Source organism: Typopeltis vanoorti, chromosome 3 (assembly GCF_054136105.1).
Source record: "Typopeltis vanoorti isolate ZY-2024b chromosome 3, IOZ_Tvanoo_1.0, whole genome shotgun sequence".
Taxonomy (NCBI): Eukaryota; Metazoa; Arthropoda; class Arachnida; order Uropygi; family Thelyphonidae; genus Typopeltis; species Typopeltis vanoorti.
In genome coordinates, this window is record NC_143551.1 from 55,393,339 (window position 1) to 55,416,847 (window position 23,509).

At 34.3% G+C, this 23,509-nt stretch overlaps 1 protein-coding gene across 4 annotated transcripts in view; it reads right to left on the reverse strand.

The window, feature by feature from the left end:
• LOC150108164 (CDK5 and ABL1 enzyme substrate 2) overlaps positions 1–23,509 on the reverse strand; it is a 272,612-nt gene that overhangs the window by 244,614 nt on the left and 4,489 nt on the right. For all 4 annotated transcript variants that reach the window (XM_090390623.1, XM_090390622.1, XM_090390621.1 and 1 more), the window contains exons 2-3: positions 16,794–16,927; positions 8,869–8,983 (exon numbers count right to left, since the gene is read on the reverse strand). In XM_090390623.1, the coding sequence (XP_090246749.1) occupies positions 8,869–8,983; positions 16,794–16,927 (249 nt within the window). The remainder of the gene's footprint in view (positions 1–8,868; positions 8,984–16,793; positions 16,928–23,509) is intronic.

Below are 23,509 nucleotides of genomic sequence, written 5' to 3' on the forward strand. Positions count from 1 at the left end.
CTAACCTTAAAAACCAAGTCAGGGATGTAGTCACCTTAATCGATTATTTTGAATTCAGCTGAATACTCAGTTGCATCACCAGAAATTTTAACATTGTGAATGTTTATCTGATTTTTGAATCTTAAAATTCAAAAATTTTAATGCCAACCCCTGTTTGCAAAAATGACTTTTCCACCAGCTTCTTCATTTATGTAATTAAATAAGAACTTTGCCATTTCCATGGTTACAGGACGAGTTACAGGAATGTTATAAATTAAAGATACCAAGAAATTATATATTTGGTTTAATCCCTTATTCAAGTGTAAGCAAACAAGTTTGCACCTGAACTATTTACAGGACTGGGGCAACTTGTATATAGAAGCTTATGACCTCACATAACTTGCTTTAGTATCCCATAATGCAAAACACATATCCTTAAGAGTATGTATAATGTTGTGCATTATGGCAAGGGTCACTACCCATTGTTTTGATTCATATCGTTAATCAATAGCACTAATAATTTTCCACTTTTTTTATTACTTCGCTTCTTGAATATGATGTTCTTGATACTACTGTATCAACAATGATGTTCTGGTTACTTCTGCATAAACAATTCCAGCATGCTATCTCTATTGGTTACTCTTGTTGAAAATGTAGAAGGCATTAATTTTAATGCTTTACATACAAATGGCATACATCTGATTTGATGCATTGAATCACTTCCATTTTTCTCTTAATGGTAAATGATTTTCTGCTTTTTTTAGCTGAGGAAGACATCAATTGGTTGTACATTTAGATGACTTTTTAATTTGCTTAAATACTATTATTAGTAAAACTTTGAAATCTATAGTCGAGTCAAAGAGGAAGAAGGAGCAAAAGCAGGAGTAATGATTTTTTTTTGTAGCTTCCTGAATACTCTTGGTATCTATGTCCTAGAAGGAAAACAAAAGGAACATAACAATTAACAATTGCTTTTATTCAGATTTACAAAAAATTAAAAGATAAACCTGAATGATTATCTATTAATAATGGGAGATTTCAATGCAAGAGTGGAAAATGTTCCACAGGATACAAATATAGGAACAAATGGTGAAACTACATGCAATAGAAATGGATACAGACCTAGGGATTTTTACACAAATAATAAATAACTTAAAAATTACTAATACTTTTTTCAAGCATCAAGAGTGACATAAATTCATTTGGGAAACAAGAAACTTAAAAAGTATACAAGACTATATAATAGCTAATAGGAAAACAGCTAAAATCATACTAGATAGCTGGGTATTTAGAGGCACAAAAATAGAATCAGAACATTATTTATTACAAGGGAAATTAAGAATATCCCAATATGGTTTAAAATTAACCAAATCAATGCAAAGAGAAATCCTCAGGAATCTTTTAGAGTTCAACTCTTGGATAACAAAAGTATTAACTACTTTTATTTACAAATAATAAATGAAAAATTAATTACTTAATTAAATTAATGTTGATAGCAAATATCTGTTAGATTTCTGATCAGGACATGGACTGGTTATTACTAACACCATGTTCAAACATAAAAATGTGCACAAATTCACATGGAGAGAAGAGGCAAGGAATAAGAAAAGTCTCATTGACTATGTTATTGTTGATAGTGATGTTTTCTCCCTGATGCAGGTGTTGGATTCTGAATATATAGAGATTGGAGTAATTATTATTTGCTTCAGAATCCAACATGATCTTCCATCACAAAGGCTAGACTAGTAAATATCATTTAATGTAAACAACTTATTTTACAATTTAATATTCATATAACTACCTTAATTTTGTCTAATATTTAATTATTTATTCAAAGATATATGTATTAATAATGAAAAGACTGTATTAAATATTATTAAGCTATTTTAATTATTACTATGTTAATATTATAAGAACTTGTATTTGATAATTTAACTGCGCATTAATTGAAATGTAAATATTCTTTATTTATTCCTATTTGTAGAAGTTTAGCGTTATGCAATACCTCAATTTTATTATATTTTGTTTGGTTGTCATGGAGACTTATGTAAGTGATTGAGCACGTTTTGGAACACCACGTGAGGAGAAGGTTTATTGAAAAGAGTTTTAGAGAGAAATCACGAGAATAATTTAGGCGGGAAGAACGGATATATAAGTGATGAACACTGAAATTATTAATTAATTAAGAGAGAAAGAAAGGAGAGGATTGGCATTAGGTTGGAATCGGAGCATTCGGGAATCACAGTGCGATAATAGCGAGTCGGCAAGTCACTCAAGCAGCTAATAGTCTACTAGTTGAGAAGCAGTTAGCTAATAAGTTGTAGAATAACAATTATAGCTATGGAAAACAGCTGAGAGACTATTAATTAGACTAGCGATACCTGAATTGAGATATAATTTCGGGGCTGACCTGTCAAGGACACACAGAATCTTGAAATAAAGCATCGAGTAACTAGAGAATAGTAGAGGCTGTAAAATTGAAGTTTACCGTTAGCTGTGTTTAGAATTGTAGTGTCTAAAGAATTAATTGAATGCCGGAAGAGTGAACAACTGTGCATATAAAACCTCAAGTTAAGGAATTATTGTGTGTTGCCTCATTTCATGAGTGATCAGTAGTACTTTATGCAACAACGTTTGTTTATGTGTATTGTGACCGATGATTAATTCAGTTATTGCTTAGAAGAATTATTTTAATGAGTGCCGTATACTGTTTAAGTGTTTACAGTTATAAAAACTGTTTACGTATAGGTAGGTGAAGAAAAAAGATTATCGGTAAGATTATTCCAACCGTTAATATTCCTATACAGAGAAGTGTGAGAGTTTCATCCTAGAATTTCCTTATACTAAGAATAACTATTGAGGAAGTTAGCTAAAGTGTAAATTTAAAAGTGTTTGTTTGTGAAGAGGTATTACTGCAACTTTTGTTGTATTTGGAACTTAAGGAACTGTGAGAAAACTGTATTATAGAGATGACAAATTTACCATGGTCTGAGTTTGTATGATTGAATTTATCAGAGAAACTAAAATGTTTGTGATATTTTAATTACTGATTTGAAATTAAGTGTAAAATTTGTGATTTTAAAATTAAATGTTTGTTTTTGTTAATCAAAAGTTGTATTTTGCCTGAATCTCTTTTACTGCACCATTCATAAAATATTCGAACCAAAGTGGGGAAGTTAAGTAAGTTAAATATACTCGGCCAGTATATATAATAACAACATATTAAGGAGAGATAGTTGAGAGTTGGTTTATCTTCAATTCTTGAACTAATTCAGATATAAAGTGGTGCAGTCTTGAAATATAAATTTTCTTTATATTTGAATTAGAAATCAACTAGCAACCTTCTATTTTGTCTAAGAACATCGTAGTGACTAACAAGTCGGATCCAAAGTATAGATTGAGATGAAGTAGGATCCAACAAAATGGCGCAGCCGACAGGATTTGAATTCACTAACAAAGATCGTAATATTAAGTATTAAATTTTGTAAGCGTATCAAAAAAAAAAAAAAAGGCAACCCCAAGAATTTTGAAAGTAAATTGAGTGAATCAAGTGAATTGGTTGTAAACTAGAATCAGGCAAACATAGAAGTTATTTTAGAATTCTATTTTTTTTTAAAGTTATTGTTAATAGATTAATACGGCAGTTTCATCAAGTTCTAAAATGGAAGATAGTGAATTTTTTGCATACAGTGAACCCACAACAGGTTTTTCCTCAATTTTCAGGTGAAGAATCAGATAATGTACTGTTTTTTTTTACTTATGTTGAAAAACTTAGAGAAATAGCAAACTGGACTGATTTTCAACTGTTAATTTTACTCAGAAGTAAATTAATAGGCAAGGCAAAAACATATTTTAACTCATCTCCAATTCTCAAGGATACATTTAATTATCAAATATTTAAAGACAATCTTATTTCTCAGTTCTCAAAATTAAGAAGTATTGGCCCAAATTTATGGAAGTTACAGAGAGTCTTACAAAAAGATAAAGAGACTGTTACTGATTTTCACAATCATTTATTGACACTAGCCAACAGTTTAAATGTTACTAATGAGGATAAACCTCACTTAGATTGGGCTGTATTCCAACAGTTCTGCCAAGGCGTTAGAACAGAATTAAGAGAAACAGCCTATAAGAAGAAAATCTCCACCTTAGAAGAGTGTCTCAAGATTGTTAAAGAAAAAGAACAAATGTTAGGAGACTTTTATCCCTCATCCAGTGTAGGTTAATGTTGTAAATAAGACTGGTTGTTCCTTGAACCAATCTGAAATTGAAAAGAAAAATAAGGATGAAAAAGGAAAGGGAAAGAATATTGGAGAAAGTCCAAGTAGTATTAACTGCATAACTGAAAGTAAAGAACAATTTGACAAAAGGCTGATGACAGAAGTGAAAACCCTAATTCACCAGGAAGTAAATAGGTTAAATCAACCAATAATGGATAGTCTTAATGAGGTTGTGAGACAATTATCAGCTATTACTTTAAAATCTCAAGTAGACCAAAACCCCACAACTGATAAAATTAATGAGATGATTAAACATGAAGTGGAAAAACAAAATCAATCCATTTCAACTAGTCTAGATAAGGTAATTCAAGGACTAGACAGCACAGTGGTAAAAAACACTAACCAGGCATGCAGTCAGGAATACATATCCATACTTGAAGTAGAAAAAGCCATCAAAGGCTTGAAATGTGGAAAGGCAGCAGGAATAGATGATATTCGACCAGAAATGCTGAAGTATGGTAGTATAAGAGTCTTACAGTGGCTGCCCTGCATAGTTCAGAGGGCTGGACATAGGGATGAATTCCAGATGATTGGAGTAGCTCTCATAGTACCCATATATAAAAAGGAAAATAAAACTGAATGTGAGAATTACAGAGGTATTTCATTACCGAGTGTTCCTGGCAAGATATATGCAAGTATACTTGAGAAACGGTTGAGAAGAATTGTGTGAAGAAAAGCTTGGTGAAGAACAAGCTGGATTCAGGTCAAATAGAGGCTCTCAGGATTCAGATCTTCACTTTACGACAAATAGTCGAGAAAGCATGGGAATATAACAGAGATCTGTATTTAAGTTTTGTCGATTTGGAAAAGGCATACGACAAGGTGCGAAGAGAGAAGCTATTCAATACGCTACAGTTATATGGTGTCAATGGAGCATTATATTAAGCAATACTTAGTTTTTATTTGAGTTGTAAGTCAGCAGTTAGAACTGAATGAAGTACAGGAAGATGGTTTAATGTTAAATCTGGTGTGAGACAAGGATGTACATTATCCCCTCTGTTATTCATTATCTATATGGATCACATTATGAAGGAAAGTGGTATTAAACATGATATCAAAATTGGAGATGTTAATGTCAGCTCTTTGCTTTATGCGGATGATGTTATACTTCTAAATAAATCCGCTGCAAGTCTGAAAGATTCTCTGTCTAAATTGAATAGCTGTTGTAATAGATATGGTATGAAGGTCAGCAATAAAAAGACAAAGACAATGAAAATAGGCAGAATCATTGAAAATGTCAACTGTGTTGTGAATGGAGAACCTGTGGAACAAGTAAAACATTTCAGCTTCTTAGGCACAATTTTTAGTGAAGATCATAAATTAAATATAGAAATAGACAACAGAATCAGCAAAGCTAGTATGGTAGGAAGTCAATTGAATAAATTCATATGGAATAAGAGAGAAATTAGTGGGAACACTAAATTAGCTGTATACAAGACAGTGTTCAAACCAGTTTTAACTTATGGATCTGAGAGCTGGGTCAGAAGTAAAACACTTGACCAAAGACTAGAGACTGCAGATATGAGAGTCCTGAGAAAGATTATAGGCGTGAACAGATGGCATCAATGGCAATATCATATTAAAAATGAGGATATTAGGAAAGAACTTGACATTGTCAACATCCAGGAATGCGTTAGCAGAGCTAATCTCAGGTGGTATGGTCATTTATACAGAATGGGCGAAGAAAGATTAGCAAAACAAGTGTTCTTTGCCAGGTTGGCAGCAAAATGACCCAGAGGAAGACCAAGATATAGGTGAATTGATACGGTACAAAGTGCCTTAGATGATAGAAATATAAGATCTAATAATGTTGGAGTCTTGACAAGTAACAGACTGATTTGGAGGAAAATTGTAGATAGGAAGTTAGTAATGATGTAATTTTTTTCATGTAGTACTATTGCATCCTGTACGCCCCTTGAGGGTATATGGCAGGAATTTGATGATGATGATGATACTGGTTATAAGTTATATGTGCAAATATTAACTTCAAAACTTGAATCATATGTAGAAGATAAACTTTGTGAAGAACAAAATGGTTTCTGAAAAGGACAAGCATTTTAAATTACCAGAAAACCTTGGATAAAGTCTCAAGGAACAAACTGTGGACAACACACACACACACAAGAAGCTAAACATTCCAAATCAGCAGCTTGCAGCTATAACTAACATGTATCTAAATAGCAAAAAACCTGAAAGAATCAATGAACATGTTACAGAATGGAAATCAATAAACAGAGAAGTCCATGAAGGATGTTCAGTGTTATCACTCTTATTTAATATCTATATGGATGAAATAGCAAAGATATGGAAGACAAATATAAACTGGCATTTAGACTGGATCATAGGATTATATTTAATACCCCTTTTGTTTGCAGATGACCAAATATTCATAAAAGCAAAGATGAACTCCAGAGATCAATATATTCCTTAAACATAATTGCTGAAAAATTTGGAATGCAAATATCAAGAGAGAAAACAAAAAATCATGGCTTTTTAAAAGTAATAATGGCAATAACATCCCATGTAGAAGTGATTTTGAGGTTATCTAGTGTGAAGTGGAGGCTATGAGGGTGAAACATATGATGGGATGTTACTATAGACCTGGTGGTTCAATTGCAGGGTATGATGAATTGCATCGCCAATTTACAATGATGGTGCTAAACAAGTGATCATTATGGATGACTTTAATTATCCAAACATTGATTGGATATCAGAGAAATCTCATGATAAGAATAAAGTGGAATTTATTGAGTTGTTGTGATACAACTTTCTCAAAAAGCATGTGGAAGAAGGAACTCAAGATCAAAGAATGTTAGATTTCTTCATAGCTTAAGAAGGGTGTCTGTGTTAAGAATATGACTATATCACCACCTGTTGGTGATAGTGATCATGCCATGCTTTCCTGGGAGGAAGCTAATTATACTGATTTTCTAATTAGGAAAGGCTACATGCTGAACTACAAAGCTGGAAATTATGATCAACCTAGGAGAATACTATTTTTGGTTCCATGGTATCAATTACTGAATGGGAATCGTTGAAAAAAGTGCTCAAATGAGGCAGTATCTGAATATCTTCCCTAGAGTTTGGAGAATAAATAGGTGGGAGTGAAATGGATGTTTAACCTTATTATGCAAGAGATCCATAAAAACAAGATTATGTGGAAGGAATATAGTGATAATAAAGGTGAGAAGAGTTATGAAATAAATATACAAAGCACATGCCAGCGAAGTAACGAATATTGCATGAAAAACTAAACTGGAATATGAAAAGAAACTGGCTATGGATGCTAAAGACAATCCAAAAGAATTTCATCATTATGCTGCAAATAAAAGAAAGAAAGATGAGGAAGAATAACTTTACTGAATGCAGATGATACTCTAGTGTCAGAAGCTAATGAGATTGTTCAATTAATGAGTGTTCACTTTGCTAAGATATAAGGCATTTGATAAGATACTCCATAAAAGGCTGTTGAATAAGCTGGAGAATAAGGGCTTGGAATATAAACTGTTTAACCTGGATAAGTGGATGGTTGAGAGATTGTGATCAAAAAGTGGTATATTTTGCTGATGATGCAAACATAGATGAAATTTTTCGATATAAGGAAGGTCTGGAGAGAACATGGGGCATTCATGTAAGCTGTTTGTTTGTTTACAGTTAAGAAAGGGGTAAGAGTTAGATTTTTCTCTTACAGAGTTGAAAAGTTTGCCTTTTCAGGTAGTGAGTGCATCCAGTATGACGAATTTAAGGGAAGGTATGACTATAGGTAATTTATAGCCTCCCTCAATGAGTCCTTCATTCCTTGGAAGTCTCAGATATATAATAATAAACTTACATTAATGATACTATGAATAGCATAAAGGGTGATATCCAATTGTTTACCAAGGATGCCAAGTTGAAAAGGGTGATATGGATTGTATCTGATACAATATCTCTACAGAATAACGTGATGGGTGGTGATATGGGTATTGCCAACATTGACATCAATTTGCTATATGTTTTGTAATCTTGAATGTGTGGGAGTGATATCGGTTATTTTGGACAGAAGAAACTACAGGTTAAAATATACTGAAAGGAATTTGCTGCAAGTAATTGATGGCACTAGAGACCTAATAGAGAGCTGGGGGGGGGACATGTTTGCTAAGGTGGTAGCAATCACAACAGATAAATGCAAAGTTAGAGTTTACTTTGGAGGAATAAGAAAGTTCTCTTTATGGGTTGACTATGGTACTGCATAAGGCCATCGAGCTGTTGTAGAGATTAGGAGATAGTTGAACGAACTTTATATGGTACAAGTTTTATAAATTATACTTTTACTGGCAAGTAAAAATATCAGTTTTCTATTTGTTGGCAAATAGATATTTTATCCTTATTCTAACGATATATTACTTTGAGTTTTGTGATGAATTAATAGTTCTACTGCTTAATCACACTACAGTTTTTATATGTTCAGAATTTTAACCTGTTGTTTCATGTAGAAGTCATATAAACATTCAGTATGAAAATACTGAATGTAATCATAGCACATATTTAAGATAATATGAATGAGTATATTATAATATTAAAAATTATGGGTTACTTATTTTGAAGATTTATAAAAAACAGCTTTTACCTTTTGTTATGAATGTGGTGATCTCTTGGATTCTTTAATACCCTAACTTCTAGCACTGCAGAACAAGATGATTCTGACAAACTGGTGGATGGTTTTCTTGGACGATGTCCATGAGCTAAAATACAAAACAACTCAGTGAATGCATACATGGTATTTCTAGTGGGAATTTAAAAGTATATAAAAGGTTGCAAAACTTTTAAAGTTTCACTGCTTATTTTGGAATATTTTGATGAGTAACATCCAATGGGGCCAGAAGATATCCAGACAATATCTGATTTCTAACCATATTTTCTGCAATAGGGTTGCACAGTAGGGTTTGATCATCGCAACGATCAACTATGGTCACTTCATTTGGTGTTTTATCCCAGCATGTCCTCAAAAACTGAGTTTTGCTACAAATTACGTTTAGAGCGTTTGTTTGCTCATGGCATTAGTCATCACTTGATTTTTCTTTATTCCAAAAAAAAAAACCACTTAAAATATAGAGTTGTACGTTGTCTCCATTGTTATTTATAACCTGCATGGAACACATTAGTAAGGAAATTTATTAAACTTGGCATTCATAGGAGATATCATACTCAGTTCTTTATTCTATACAGTTGACATTATTCCCTTAAATAAAATCTTTAGCTAAACTGAATAAATTTAGTATGATGAAAACCAACTATTAATAAAATGACCACTACTCTACCTCCCAAAAAACAGAACTTAATTTTTTTTAATTACTTTTTTATTAGAAATACAAATTAATGCATACATGCACAGAAAAATTTGTTTGTTCATAGTTGGTCACATGATTTTTCTTTATTCAGAAAGCCTGAGTGAATCATAACTCTGCTCACAGGAGCTGAGGAGATTGACATAAAAAAACATAAATACTAAACATATTCCTGCAAGAATACTTTTCATTCTATCTTTCCTGGTCAGCTTTATTAAAAAAAATTAAAAGTAAAGCATTCTAAACATTGGCAAAACCTAAGAAAGAAAATTTATAAATTATTATCTAGGAAGTTACAATTTTTTTTTCTTGCTCCTTTAATATGTCTAGTTCTTCCTTATTTTTTATTATTGTCTTCTAGGATATTAAATGCTCTCTCCTAAGAGTATTAATAATACAACTTTTACCACCACATTATTGAAGAACAAAACATTAGATGCATTGTCAAATGTTGTTTATTCTCACAGATGCAATACTGAGAGATTTTTTTTTTAATGTTGAGCCCATACAGAGGTTGGAGAAAGGAGAAACTTGTTTACATTTGATTTAAAAGCCTGTATACTGTATTCCTTGGGAATGCAATATACAGGATTTTAATACATCAGTGGGAAGATTGTTCTACAGTACAGCAGTAGCAGGGATGAAGGAGGAGGAAAAGAAACTTGTTCTGCAAGTTTCAAGGTATACTGCGAGAAGATGTTGGGCAGCAGCTGTATATGTTCCAATGGGCTTTATACTGAGTGGGGGAATTATTGATGCTATTTCAGATGAACATTTGCCATGGAAATATTAACAGAATGCACAAATTGCAGAGACCAAACATCTGTGTGAAAGTGGGGGGGGGGGTAAGAGATGGGTCATTTATCAATCTAACTGCTCTGTATTGAGTCAAGCATTTTGAGGGAGCTTTTAGGAACCCTCACTCCAAATGTGAGAGCAGTATTCAATATCATATGCATATTATACACATATATTCTTCTTCTTCTTTTCAGCCATTTTCTGTCCACTGCTGGATGAAGGCCTCCTCCAGTTCCTTCCACCTTTCTCTGTTCTTGGCAATGGTTGACCAAACTTTCCCAACAAAATTTGACAATTCATCACTCCACCTTCTTTTAGGACATCCTTGGCCTTGTTTCCCTTCTTTTGGAATCCAGTTTGTTAGTATGGTAGTCTATCGCTCATCTTCTCTTCTGGATAGATGTTCAGCCATTTCCATTCTAGTTGCTTGTGGTGAAGAATGATGTCAGTGATATGAGTCTGCCTTCTTATCCAGGTGTTTTACTTCTTATCTTTTAATGTGATGCCTAGCATCAGCCTCTCCATTTGTTTGAGTTGCTGCTAGTTTGTCAGTACTTTTGTTAGAGACCAAGTTTCACAACCATATGTGATGATTGGAAGTATACACTGGTTAAGTGTCTTCCTTTTTAAACAGAGTGGGACATCATTGTTTTGAAAAATGCTTTTCAATTTTCTGAATGCACTCCAGGCAAGTTGAACTCTTCTATTTATTTCCTTTTGGAGTCCACAGTTTAGATCAATGAGATGATCTAAATATGTATATGAAGAGACTCTTTCCAAGAAATTGTTTTCTATTATTAGGTTTTCTGGTCTTACAAAATGATTAAACATGATTTTAGTTTTTACTCTGTTTATTTTTAGACCAACTTTTCTGCTTTCATGATATAGGTCTTCTGGAGTGTTTGCAAAAATTATAATATCATCTGCATGTCTTAGGTGTGATAAGTTTCTGTTATTTCTTTTTATACCATGGTTTGTCCAGTTTATATTATTAAATATTTCTTGAAGGACTGCTGTAAAGATTTTGGGTGAATGAGAGTCTCCTTGTTGGACACCTTTTTCAATTGATATTTTATTGCTACCAGTGTGAAGTTGGATTGTTGCTGTTGCAGTGTGGTATATTTCCTGGAGGAAGTCCATATATTCTTCAGGATTCCCTGATTATGGAGTGCTTTGATTACTGCATTAGTTTTGATGGAATCAAATGCTTTTTCATAATCAATAAAGGATAAACAGAGAGACAATTGGTTTTCTTCAGCTTTTTCTATTATTAGTTTTACTGCATGATATTGTGTTAAAGCCTTTATGGAATCCTGTTTGTTCTGCAGGTTGATTTGAGTCTAGAACAGGAGTTAACCTGTTTGTTATTACTTTTGTGAGAATTTTGTACAGATTAGAGAGAATACTAATTGGTTTATAGTTCTTTATTTCTTCTTTGTCTCTTTTTTTAAATAACAGTATCAGAGTAGCATTTTTCCAGTTTTCTGGTATCTTTCCCTCTTCTAGGCATAGATTTAGTAAGTTTGTGACATGTTGAATTATGTTATTTCCTCCCCATTTAATTACTTCTATGTGTACTAGATCTTTACCAGGACATTTTCCATTTGTTTTATTTCACCTGAAAGTGAATGGTGGGATGAATTCCATATGTGATGGGGAAGAGTTATTTATATTTAATTTATCTATTGAAGGATCACTATATCACCAACCGTGATAAATGTTTTCTTAGTATTTTCATATTTTTATTGTTTTCAATTGTTTCTTTTATTTTATTAGTGTTATTAGATCGTATTTCATTTCTTATCTTTTCCCTTATTGTTTTGCATAGTTCTGCATATTCTATTTTAGGAGTTAAGCTTTTGTCTCATTTCATATTTAGTCTCTTTTTTAGTAGTTGTAAGGTTTCCTCTGAAAGTTTATGGTCTTTTTTGTGGCTTTTGAATTTGTTGACTGCTGAGATTATTACTTCGGTTAAGTTTTTACTTATTTTATTTATGTCTTCTTCAAATATGTTTATTAAGTCTAGTTTTTGATTGAGTTTTTCTTCATAATCCATCTTCTTGTTTTCAATAGGTTTTAAGTCAAAACTTCTTGATTTTTTATTGTTCAGCTATTTTATTCTTTCCAATTTGAGGTATATTTTAATTCTGGCTTTCACAGTCGGTGGTCACTTCCTGTTTTTACTTGATTAGTACTGAGGTATCTTGGACTATTTCTTTATTATTACACAGTATATAATCTGTTTCATTTTTTATTTCTCCATTTGGACTTCTCCATGTCCATTTTCTTTTGGGGGCTTTCTTAAAAATGTATTCATAGGCAAATGAATGGGGGTGTCACTTTAATGCAGCAAAATGTAAGGTCTTGAGGTTTGGGACACATCGATGGGACGCTGCATACTCTATGGGAGGAGTTAAACTGGAAGTAGGAGAGACAAGAGATCTGAGGTTAATGATTGATAGAAACCTGAAATTTAGGGGACATATTGCAAAGGTAGTGAAGCTAACACAGAGGTTTGCTGCAATAATGAGAAGGACACTGACCTGCAGAGATAAAATGGTTATCATTCCGTTGTATAAGTCTCTGATCAGACCAAACTTAGACTATTGTTCTCAGATCTGGTCCCCAGGATTTGAAGGGGATAAATTAACTGTGGAAAGGGTACAAACAAAGATGGTGTCAGAGCTGTACAATGTTAGTTATGAGGATCAGCTGAGGGAGTGTGAACTGCAGTGTTTGGTGGATAGAAGAAGAAGAAGGAGAGGTGATACGAGACTTTTAAACTGTTGAGAGGTGGTTACAGGGGTTGACACTGGGGAGTTCTTTCGCTTGGTTGAACAGCAGGAAGGAGTCATGACAAGGGGCCATCCCTGGAAGTTACAAAAGGAAACTGTGAGAAAGAGGGTGAGGAGTGGTTACTTTGCGTGGAGGGTGGTTGAACCATGGAATGCATTGCCTGATAGAGTGGTGAGAGCGAGAATGGTCAATGCGTTTAAGGAGTGGTATGATAGACTTTGTGTTTCCTAGGAAACACAATCGTATGTTTTTCCTAGAAGGAAAATTTGTGTTTCCGTAGAAAGGACAAATTTTCTTAGAAAGGACCTACCACGATGAGTCTTTTGACTCCATGGATGCCTGAATAATAATAATAATAATGTAAAGCTTGTTACTGATAAAGAATTCTCTAAGAGCCATTCCTGAGTTGCTGCTTGTACCATATACATATGGTCCTATTGTGTCTATTTGGTGAGAGAGGGATGACCTACTTTGGCATTAAAATCACCCATTACTACAGTAAATGTTTTGATTGCTATTTCTTTTTTTTTGTCTAGTGCTGCAGTGAGTCATAAAATGCTTCTATCTCTTCATTAGTGTGGGATGAGGTGGAAGCATATATTTGGATGATTCTGATTTTAAGTTTGGAGTTTATTTTAAGTGTGATTTCTATTATTCTTTTGTCTGTGTAATTAAATTTTTCTATAAGGTGTGTAACTGTTTTCTTAATTTGAAATCCTACTCTGTATTGTCCTTTTGTTTTTCCAAAATAGTATAAGCAATCCCCATTTTAAAGTTTTATTAAATGTTCATCCTGCCTGCATACTTCACTTAAGACTATGATGTCCCATTTAATATGTTTTAGTTATTGCAGTAAGATGGTAAGGTCTTCCTCTTCTTTAAATTTTTGACAATTAAATGTTCCTATATAGAGGAAAAGAGGATTGCATTGATTATTATTATATTCATGACTTCTTTGGGCTATTCTCAGTATTGCTTGTTATTTGGGAAAGCTTCCCTACTGCATCATGCTCTGGCCTCCATAAATGGTTTCGATCCGAGTAGTCATATAGTTGGGTAAATTTAGTCACATTCAGTGTTTGCCTATGTTGTACCATCATTTTTCATTTTGGTTTAAGCCAATAAGAATACAATTTGATTGGTTAAATCCCAAATTGCCAGTCCATCCTCATTCGTTCAGTATCCAGGTAGATACCTAACAGGGTAAACCACAAGAAGGTGAGGATTGGACATTAGGTCAGAAGCTCTGGTCGGTTCTCTGCATTCCTTTAAAGGCTATGTGGAGATCTCTTCTCAGTTATATAGCTTTAAACTTAAGCACCCCCATAGACAACAGAATCAACAAAGCTGGTATGGTAGACAGTCAGCTGAATAAATTTATATGGAATAAGAGAGAAATTAGCCAAAACACTAAATTAGCTGTATACTATTATTATTATCTGAGCCCTCCAGGGAGTCAAGGACTCATCGAGGGAGGCTGTAAATTACCCAACCCAGCTATCATACCTTCCCTTAAATTAATTTACACAAGATGCACTCACTATCCTTAAGGGCAAATTATTCCACTCACTCACTGCTCTCTGGGAGAAAAACCTAGCTCTTACCCTTTTCTTGACTGATAACAACCTTAACTTCCAGGGATGCCCCGTGTTCTTCTCTCACCACTTTCCATATAACAAAAAATTTAATCATTTGAAATGCTATAACACCCATTCAAAAGTTTATAGACCTCTATCATATCCCCCCCTCTTTCTCCTGTTAACCAGAGTTTGCAATCCACATATTCGCAATCTGTCCTCATAATCTAAATCCCATAATCTGGATATTATCTTTGTAACTCTTCTTTGTACCCTTTCCACAGCTTCTTTATCCCGTTGGAACCCGGAAGCCCAAATCTGCACACAGTAATCCAGGTGTGGTCTTATCAAGCCTTATAAAGAGGCAAAATTACTTCCTTATCCTTAAATGTCAAGGTTCGCTTCAACATAGCAATTATCCTCTGAGTTGTATTTGCAACTTTTGCTATGTGACCTTCGAACTTTAAATTCTTATCCACCAATACACCAAGATCCCTTGCCTCTTCAATTTCTTGTAGCATAATCCCGCTAATAGAATATACCACTGGAACTCTAATCATGCCAAAGTGCATAACTTTACACTTACTAACATTAAACTGACAGCTATTTTCGTTTGCCCAGATTTCCAGTCTATTCAAATCATTCTGTAATTGCTGAATATCAGTAGCATCCCTGATTGCCCTGCCTATCTTCGCATCATCAGCACACAATTGCAAATGTGATGATAGATCCTGCTTGATGTCATTAATGTATAGATTGAACAATAATGGCCTATTACCAAGGACTGAACCCTGAGGTACACCACTGGTTACAAGACAGTATTCAAGCCAATTTTAACTTATGGATCTGAGAGCTGGGTCAGAAGTAAAACACTTGACCAAAGACTAGAGAATGCAGATATGAGAGTTCTGAGAAAGATCAGGGGCATGAACAGGAATCAATGGCAATATCATATTAAAAACGAGGATATCAGGAAAGAACTTGCCACTGTCAGCATCCAGGAATGTGTTAGCAGAGCTAATATCAGGTGGCATCGGTCACTTAAACAGAATGGGTGAGGAAAGATCAGAAAAACAAGTGTTCTTTTCCAGCAAGAAAAAGACCCAGAGGAAGACCAAGATATAGGTGGATTGATACAGTAAAAAGTGCCTTAGAAGATAGAAATATAAGATCTGATAATGTTGGAGTCTTAACAGGAAACAGACTGATTTGGAGGAAAATTGTAGATAGGAAGTTAGTAATGATATAATTTTTTCATGTAGTATTATCATATGCTGTACACCCCCTTTAGGGTATATATCAGGAATATGATGATGATGATGATGAGTGTTTGCCCATTATGGCCATGCTCAAAGCCACTTAAGTCATGCCTTTCATCCATTGTGATGCATCAAACAATAATGTTAATATTGCCTGATGTCTGTCTCCCTGATTTATATAGGAAACTGCAGCCACATGACTCAACATCATTAGGAAGAATTAATTTTTCTAAATGGGGAGGTGTTCCTAATAAAGCAGTCACTAAGTGTGTATAAGTTGGTAAGGGGTTGTTACCTGGTTAATGTGGAAGAGGTTTTTCAGAGAATGGGGATGAGGGATGGGTAGAACAAGAGGCCATCACCTGAAATTATACATGGAGAGTGTAAACAAGGGAGTGAGGAGCAGGTTCTTTGCATGAAGAGTGTAGTCAATGTGTACATACTATATGAGTTTAACGCTTCTGAATTGATGAACTTTGACTCCATGGAGGTCCAGTGGTGATGATAATATAATAATAATAAGATTCTACTTGATTTCAGATAATAACATTGCATGAAAGTGTCTATATTCAATCTGAATGGCATGCAAATTTCTGGATTTATCATACATAAAAAAACGTCTTGGAACAATAATGATTTATCTGTGAAAAATTAGTGCAGAGTATAACAAATGTTAGCATATTTTGGATGCGCATAATTTGTGCACTTTATAAAATTATTTTTCAAAGTTTCTCCAATAAACTAAACCTGAAAATTTAGTATAGGATTTAATTTTACCTAAACTTTCAGTGCTACCACATGAAGTAAGTCCATGCGTTTCCTGTAAGGAGTGTTGGTGCTGTAGCTGTTTCCGTCTTTGGCTCAGAGTTAATAATCTATGCTTAGCCTCACTTATAAATGTATGATGAACCCTAAAATAAAAGAAAACTATGTCTGAAACAGTTTGATCATTAATATAAGCATGAAGTTAATTACTTTATGATAAATACATATTTTTGCAACATAATAGTGAATTATTATATACCTTTATATATTATATACAAAGGTATATAAAGTATATATATTATATACTCTTTGTTGGTACAGCCTATATATTACTAGAGCATATAAACTTTTTAAACTTTATTTTATAACCTTATGGATAAAATAAATTCATGAAAGATTTCTAACCTTTTGTAGATGAGATTATACATCAATACTATGAAATGAACTGATCAAGAAAGAGATAAATGTGATCTTCTTCAATCACTTCAAGGCTTCGATAACAATAATGCATATTTATTATATTTCTAATTAATTTTCTAAATATATTAGAACTGACCCAAGAAATCAAGATTCTGAAAAATAAATCCTTGAAAATTTGTCAATAGCTCCTAATATCTAAAACGTTTAGATATTAGCGTTTAGCTAATATCTAAACACTAATATCAGTGTTTAGATATTAGCATATCTGTTCTCCAACCAAAGTTTTCAAAGTTTGCAGGTCAGAATCCAAGTGTGGGCATGGATGTTGTGATTGTCTTCAGGTGGGAGATGAATTTTGTTGCCCAGTGTGAGACCACTGTCCCACTTATTGGAGGCTTGAAGTGACTTCAGAAAGTTTCATGTTTGGTCTCTAGAGCAGGGTTTCTGTACTATGTAAAAAATAAAAGGAAAATACAAAAAAATAGAAAATTGATAAAAATAGTAAAAAAAAACCTACCTATGGTACAAAATGTACTATATATTTGCAAATAACCTTTTGTGGGTGGGAAGCTACATAAAAAAAAAAATCATCGTTCATTTACAACATGAAAATCACAGAACAAAATCTAAGCACTATGTTATATTATATACATTAACAATTGATAATATGTCATACATGTAATTAGAGGCTCTCTATCATTTTTCAGATCACTAAACAACAGTATTTTAATACAGCTCTTCATTTACAAGTCTGTGACCAAGAAACATATTAGAATTCTATTTTATGCAATATATATTGATAGCATGTCATATATATTGGAGAGACCCTTGTCATTTTGTCACATCACCAGACAGCTGTATTTCATTAACAACTCTTCACTTATAGATCTGTGACTAAAACATCAGCATCATGACTTGAATGAATATAATATTGGACAAGAGGTATTTTCTTGTGCAAGGAAGAGATAGTGGTGAATACTGTGTATGATCAATATATTGCAATCATTTTACCAGAGAACCATTTAATCATCATTTTAACGTTGATATCTTAAGCACATTACTCTATATATACTACTCCCCCCCACCCACTCACATATAAACAAACAAACAAGACCTGAAAAATATGCAGTCTCAACTCCTAAATGAGATTTCAAAACTATTTTCCAATTGGGAAAGATACTCTTGTCAACTTTACTTCTCATAAAACTTATGCTAATCTCATATCCATTCTCATCTTTTCCTTTGAAATGTGGAAACTGTTTATATTATTAGGGATTCTTTGACTATAAAGCAGTGGCTATCATTATATATGTGGAGAAGTCACCTGCAATCCAACCTTATAACTCCTAGATTCTGTTCAACGAAGAACAATCAGATTAAAGGCACCGATCTCTCTCTCTCTCTCAGGCTTAACTCTTGCATTATTTAAATTAAGGGGATATTAAATCCCACATGGTTTTAAAACCGAATAAGAAACTCAAAGATTGGAATCAGAGAGTTTCCTGCTGAATATAGTAAAACTATAAAAAATATTGGCGAATACTAGCGTGAGCTAATGCAAGTAGTCCTAGTACATAGTACAATACCAGGCACTCGTAGCAAAGGTGGTAAAGTTCTGATTGCTATTCTGTATTTTCCATAATGTAAAAACACATTTCCTAGGAAATGTATGCTGTTATTACATTATGGCAGGAGGTCACTACCCAGACCGGTTTCAGCCTTTTTTGAGGCTTCATCAGTGAGTAGCTAGACCAAATTAATACCAAAGGGTATAGAGAAAAGAACTTATATACTCTGCTATACGAGTTGTCAAACAGGTGCACCCATTAAGTTACTTAAATATAAAGAGCCAATAGGCTTCATTTCGGCGATATAAACATTATTTAAATTAAGGGGATATTAACTCCCACATTGTTTTAAAACCGAATAAGAAACTCAAAGATTGGAATCAGAGAGTTTCATGCCGATCACCTGTTAGGGTATAGTGAAAAGAACTTATATACTCTGCTATACGAGTTGTCAAACAGGTGATCGGCATGAAACTCTCTGATTCCAATCTTTGAGTTTCTTATTTGGTTTTAAAACAATGTGGGAGTTAATATCCCCTTAATTTAAATAATGTTTATATCATCAAAATGAAGCCTATTGGCTCTTTATATTTAAGTAACTTAATGGGTGCACCTGTTTGACAACTCGTATAGCAGAGTATATAAGTTCTTTTCGCTATACCCTTTGGTATTAATTTGGTCTAGCTACTCACTGATGAAGCCTCAAAAAAGGCTGAAACCGTTCTGGGTAGTGACCTCCTGCCATAATGTAATAACAGCATACATTTCCTAGGAAATGTGTTTTTACATTATGGAAAATACCAAGAATAGCGATCAGAACTTTACCACCTTTGCTATGAGTGCTCAGTATTGTACTACGTACTAGGACACTTGCATTAGCTCACGCTAGTATTCGCCGATATTTTTATAGTTTTACTATATTCGCCATGAAACTCTCTGATTCCAATCTTTGAGTTTCTTATTCGGTTTTAAAACAATGTGGGATTTAATATCCCCTGAATTTAAATAATGTTTATATCACTGAAATGAAGCCTATTGGCTCTTTATATTTAAGTAACTTAATTGGTGCACCTGTTTGACAACTCGTATAGCAGAGTATATAAGTTCTTTTCGCTATACCCTTTGGTATTAATTTGGTCTAGCTACTCACTGATGAAGCCTCAAAAAAGGCTGAAACCGGTCTAGGTAGTGACCTCCTGCCATAATGTAATAACAGTATACATTTCCTAGGAAATGTGTTTTTACATTATGGAAAATACCAAGAATAGTGATCAGAACTTTACCACCTTTGCTACGAGTGCCTGGTATTGTACTATGTACTAGGACTACTTGCATTAGCTCACGCTAGTATTCGCCGATATTTTTATAGTTTTACTATATTCAGCATGAAACTCTCTGATTCCAATCTTTGAGTTTCTTATTCGATTTTAAAACAATGTGGGATTTAATATCCCCTTAATTTAAATAATGTTTATATTGCCGAAATGAAGCCTATTGGCTCTTTATATTTAATTAACTCTTGCAATTTGTCTCAATTTCCGCTTCCTCTTTTATAGAGGAAGCTCAAGAATTACTGTTCATTCAATTTGCTTGGAGCATGGAAGTGGAATAGGTTTCCAGAATTTGTTGAGTGCTTTGTCAATGAATGCATTCAAGGAGAGTATCCACACAGTATGATAGCTACTGTGTGGAAACTCTGGGTCTTCTGCAATGAGTCTTCAGACTCCATAGTGGTTTCTGTGCAATAATAATAATAATAAAATCTGCAACTGTAATTTTGCCCTTCTCCTCAAAATATCTTAAAAATTAAGCAGTAATTAGTTCATATCCACAAGTCCAACTTTTACCAGACCACATTATGAGGATAAATTAAAGTTTTTGCCAACATTTATTATTATTGTTATTGCTCGAGCACCTCCATGGAGTCCTAGGACTCATTCTGGAAGGCCACCCAAACTATCAACAGAATATCTATCATACCTCTCCTTAAACTCATTAACAGACAAAGCACTCATAACTGATTCAGGCAACCAATTCCATTCATTCACCACTCTCCAAGTGGAAAATCTAATCCTTACACCCTTCCTAATCACTCTCTTACCCAACTTCCAGGGATGATATCTTGTTCTGCCACCTCTAGCCAAGTGCTTTTCTTTGTATTAATGCTATAAAATCCTTTAACTTAAATGTTTCTATCATGCCCTTCCTTTTTTGCATATCAACCAACTTTTGCAACAACCCCACAATTTAGTCTTATAGGAAGCATTCCACAGATCACTCACCATCTTCATCACTTGCTTGTGGATCCTTTCCACTACTTCCTCATCCCCAAAAAACCCAGATGACTAGATATGAGCACAGTAATCCAGATGTGCTTGCATCAAGCTTTACTACTCTCCCCAAAAGTGGAATGATAACTCCCTTATCTCTGCTTGTTAGTGTGTTCTTCAATAACCAAGCTGTGATCTACCTTGGCTACTTTAGCAATACACCCTCTAAACTTCAACTCTCTATCTACTACTATCCCCAAATTCCTGGCTTCATCAATTTCCTGGAGTCAAGTTTCCTCAATGTGGTACACAGCTTGTAAGTTTTGTATCCCAAAATACGTACCTTTACGCTTTTCCAATATTAAATTGACATCCATTAAGTTTTACCCATACCTGTCAGCATATTTAAATCATCCTGCAAGCTGTATACATTATCTTGATTAACTATTACCCAACTCAACTTTGCTTCATCAGCACACAACTGAATATTTCCTTTCAAATTAATTCCTATATCATTTACATACAAATTAAATAGCAGTGGTCCATGCAGAGTCCTGTGGCACACCACTAGTCACCTGCCTTTCCTGGATTCTGTTTTTCCATATACTATTTTTTGGTATCTGTCCATCATCCATATCACCAGTTTCATATCCATCTCCATTTGTTGCAAATTTCAGGATGTGGTATCCTGTCAAATTGCTTTGCAAAACACAACAATATCATCATGTAGCCATTCCTTTATCCAACTCAGCTGTCATTCTATTATAAAAAGCAGATTAGTAATTTGACATATAATAGGGTTATTGGAACATGTCAAAAAAAAAATCTCTCACATACACATGCACATATGCATACTTATATGAATTTTAATGTATTTTCCATATTTTTTATTGATTTATTTTTTGTAAGGTTTTCAGTTATAGTGTTCCAAATGATGTCATCTCTTTCTATGTTCACATTAGAAGAACAATGAAGTGTCATATAATTTCTATGATCCCAGAATGCCATCGCAAGTACCATTTTAAGCAGATACCTCTACTGGGGAGAAGGGATGTGTTGTTAGGTGGACAATAAACTGGTGATGTGAGCAGTTCAAACACTGATGGACCAGCATGGTGTAGAAATAACTTCCTTCCCTACTCTCAAATAAATTCTGCATTAAGACTATTAATATGGAAACAACTGAGATACTATGGGATAGGAAAGCAATCATTCTCAGTGTTTTTTACATGATGCACTGTCAAAATCAAATCATAGTATTACACATTGCAGCATTTATATATATTTTTATGTGAATCCTAACCAAATGTGGAACTTTCTGAAGGCACTTCAGCAGGCTGGTAGAACAATGATATTCATATAAGCAGATGGTATGGGGAATGTTTACCAAGATGGACAATAAATTGTGATAAAATCAGTTCAAATGGATGCAACAGTGCATTCTGTCAACCAAAAGAAACATCCATTTATGTGTGGTCCAGAAGGCTTATGGTTTGAACTTGTGGACTTAGAGAAGGTATATGACCAGGTTCCTCAGGATAAGCTTTCGCAAGTAGTACAGGAGTATGGAGCGAATGGCCAATTATTAGTTGCCATCAAGTCCCTGTATGAATGTCCAGATTTGTGTGTCAGGGTAAACAGCACAAAGTCTGAACCTTCAACAGTCTCCGTTGGCTTCCATCAAGGGTGTGTTCTGTCACCCTCTCCTTTTCATAATATTTGTGGACTGGATTGATAGGCACAGCCGAGGCAGTGAGTGTATCAGAATTGGAAGATGTAGCATTGGACGTCTGCTTTTTGCAGATGACCTAGTTCTGCTTAGCTCTTCCATAGATGACCTCCAGTGGACCCTGGATAGGTTTGTAGCTGTTTGTGCAGAAGCTGGAATGAAGATCAGTATGGCCAAAACTGAAACATTTTTGGTCTCAAGACAACCATCTCAGTGCACTCTACAAGTGAGTGGAGTCCCACTGAGGCAGGTGGAGAAGTTTAAATACCTTGGGTCTATATTCACGAGTGATGGAAAGTGAGACGAAGAGCTAGATACTCGGATTGGCTCAGCAAGCGCAATACTGCGGGAGCTTGGCAGTATTGGTAGCATTGAAGCAGAAGTTAAGCCAGAAGGCAAAGCTGGCTGTCTTCAATACAGTCTATGTCCTCATCCTCACCTATGGTCATGAGAGTTGGGTAATGACCGAAAGAATGAGGACACGAATCCAAGCGGCTGAAATGAGGTTCCTTCGTGGGATTGCAGGGCTGACAAGACTCGACAGAGTCAGAAGCTCTGCAGTTCGGGAAACCCTCAATACTCAACCGTTGCTTCTCCATGTTGAGAGAATCACAGTTATGTTGGTACGGGCACCTGGTCAGAATGCCACAAGAGAGGCTCCCCCAGCAGGCCCTCTTTGCCAAGCCAGAGGGAGGGAGGCCACATGGAAGGCCAAGGACTTGCTGGATAGATTATATCCAA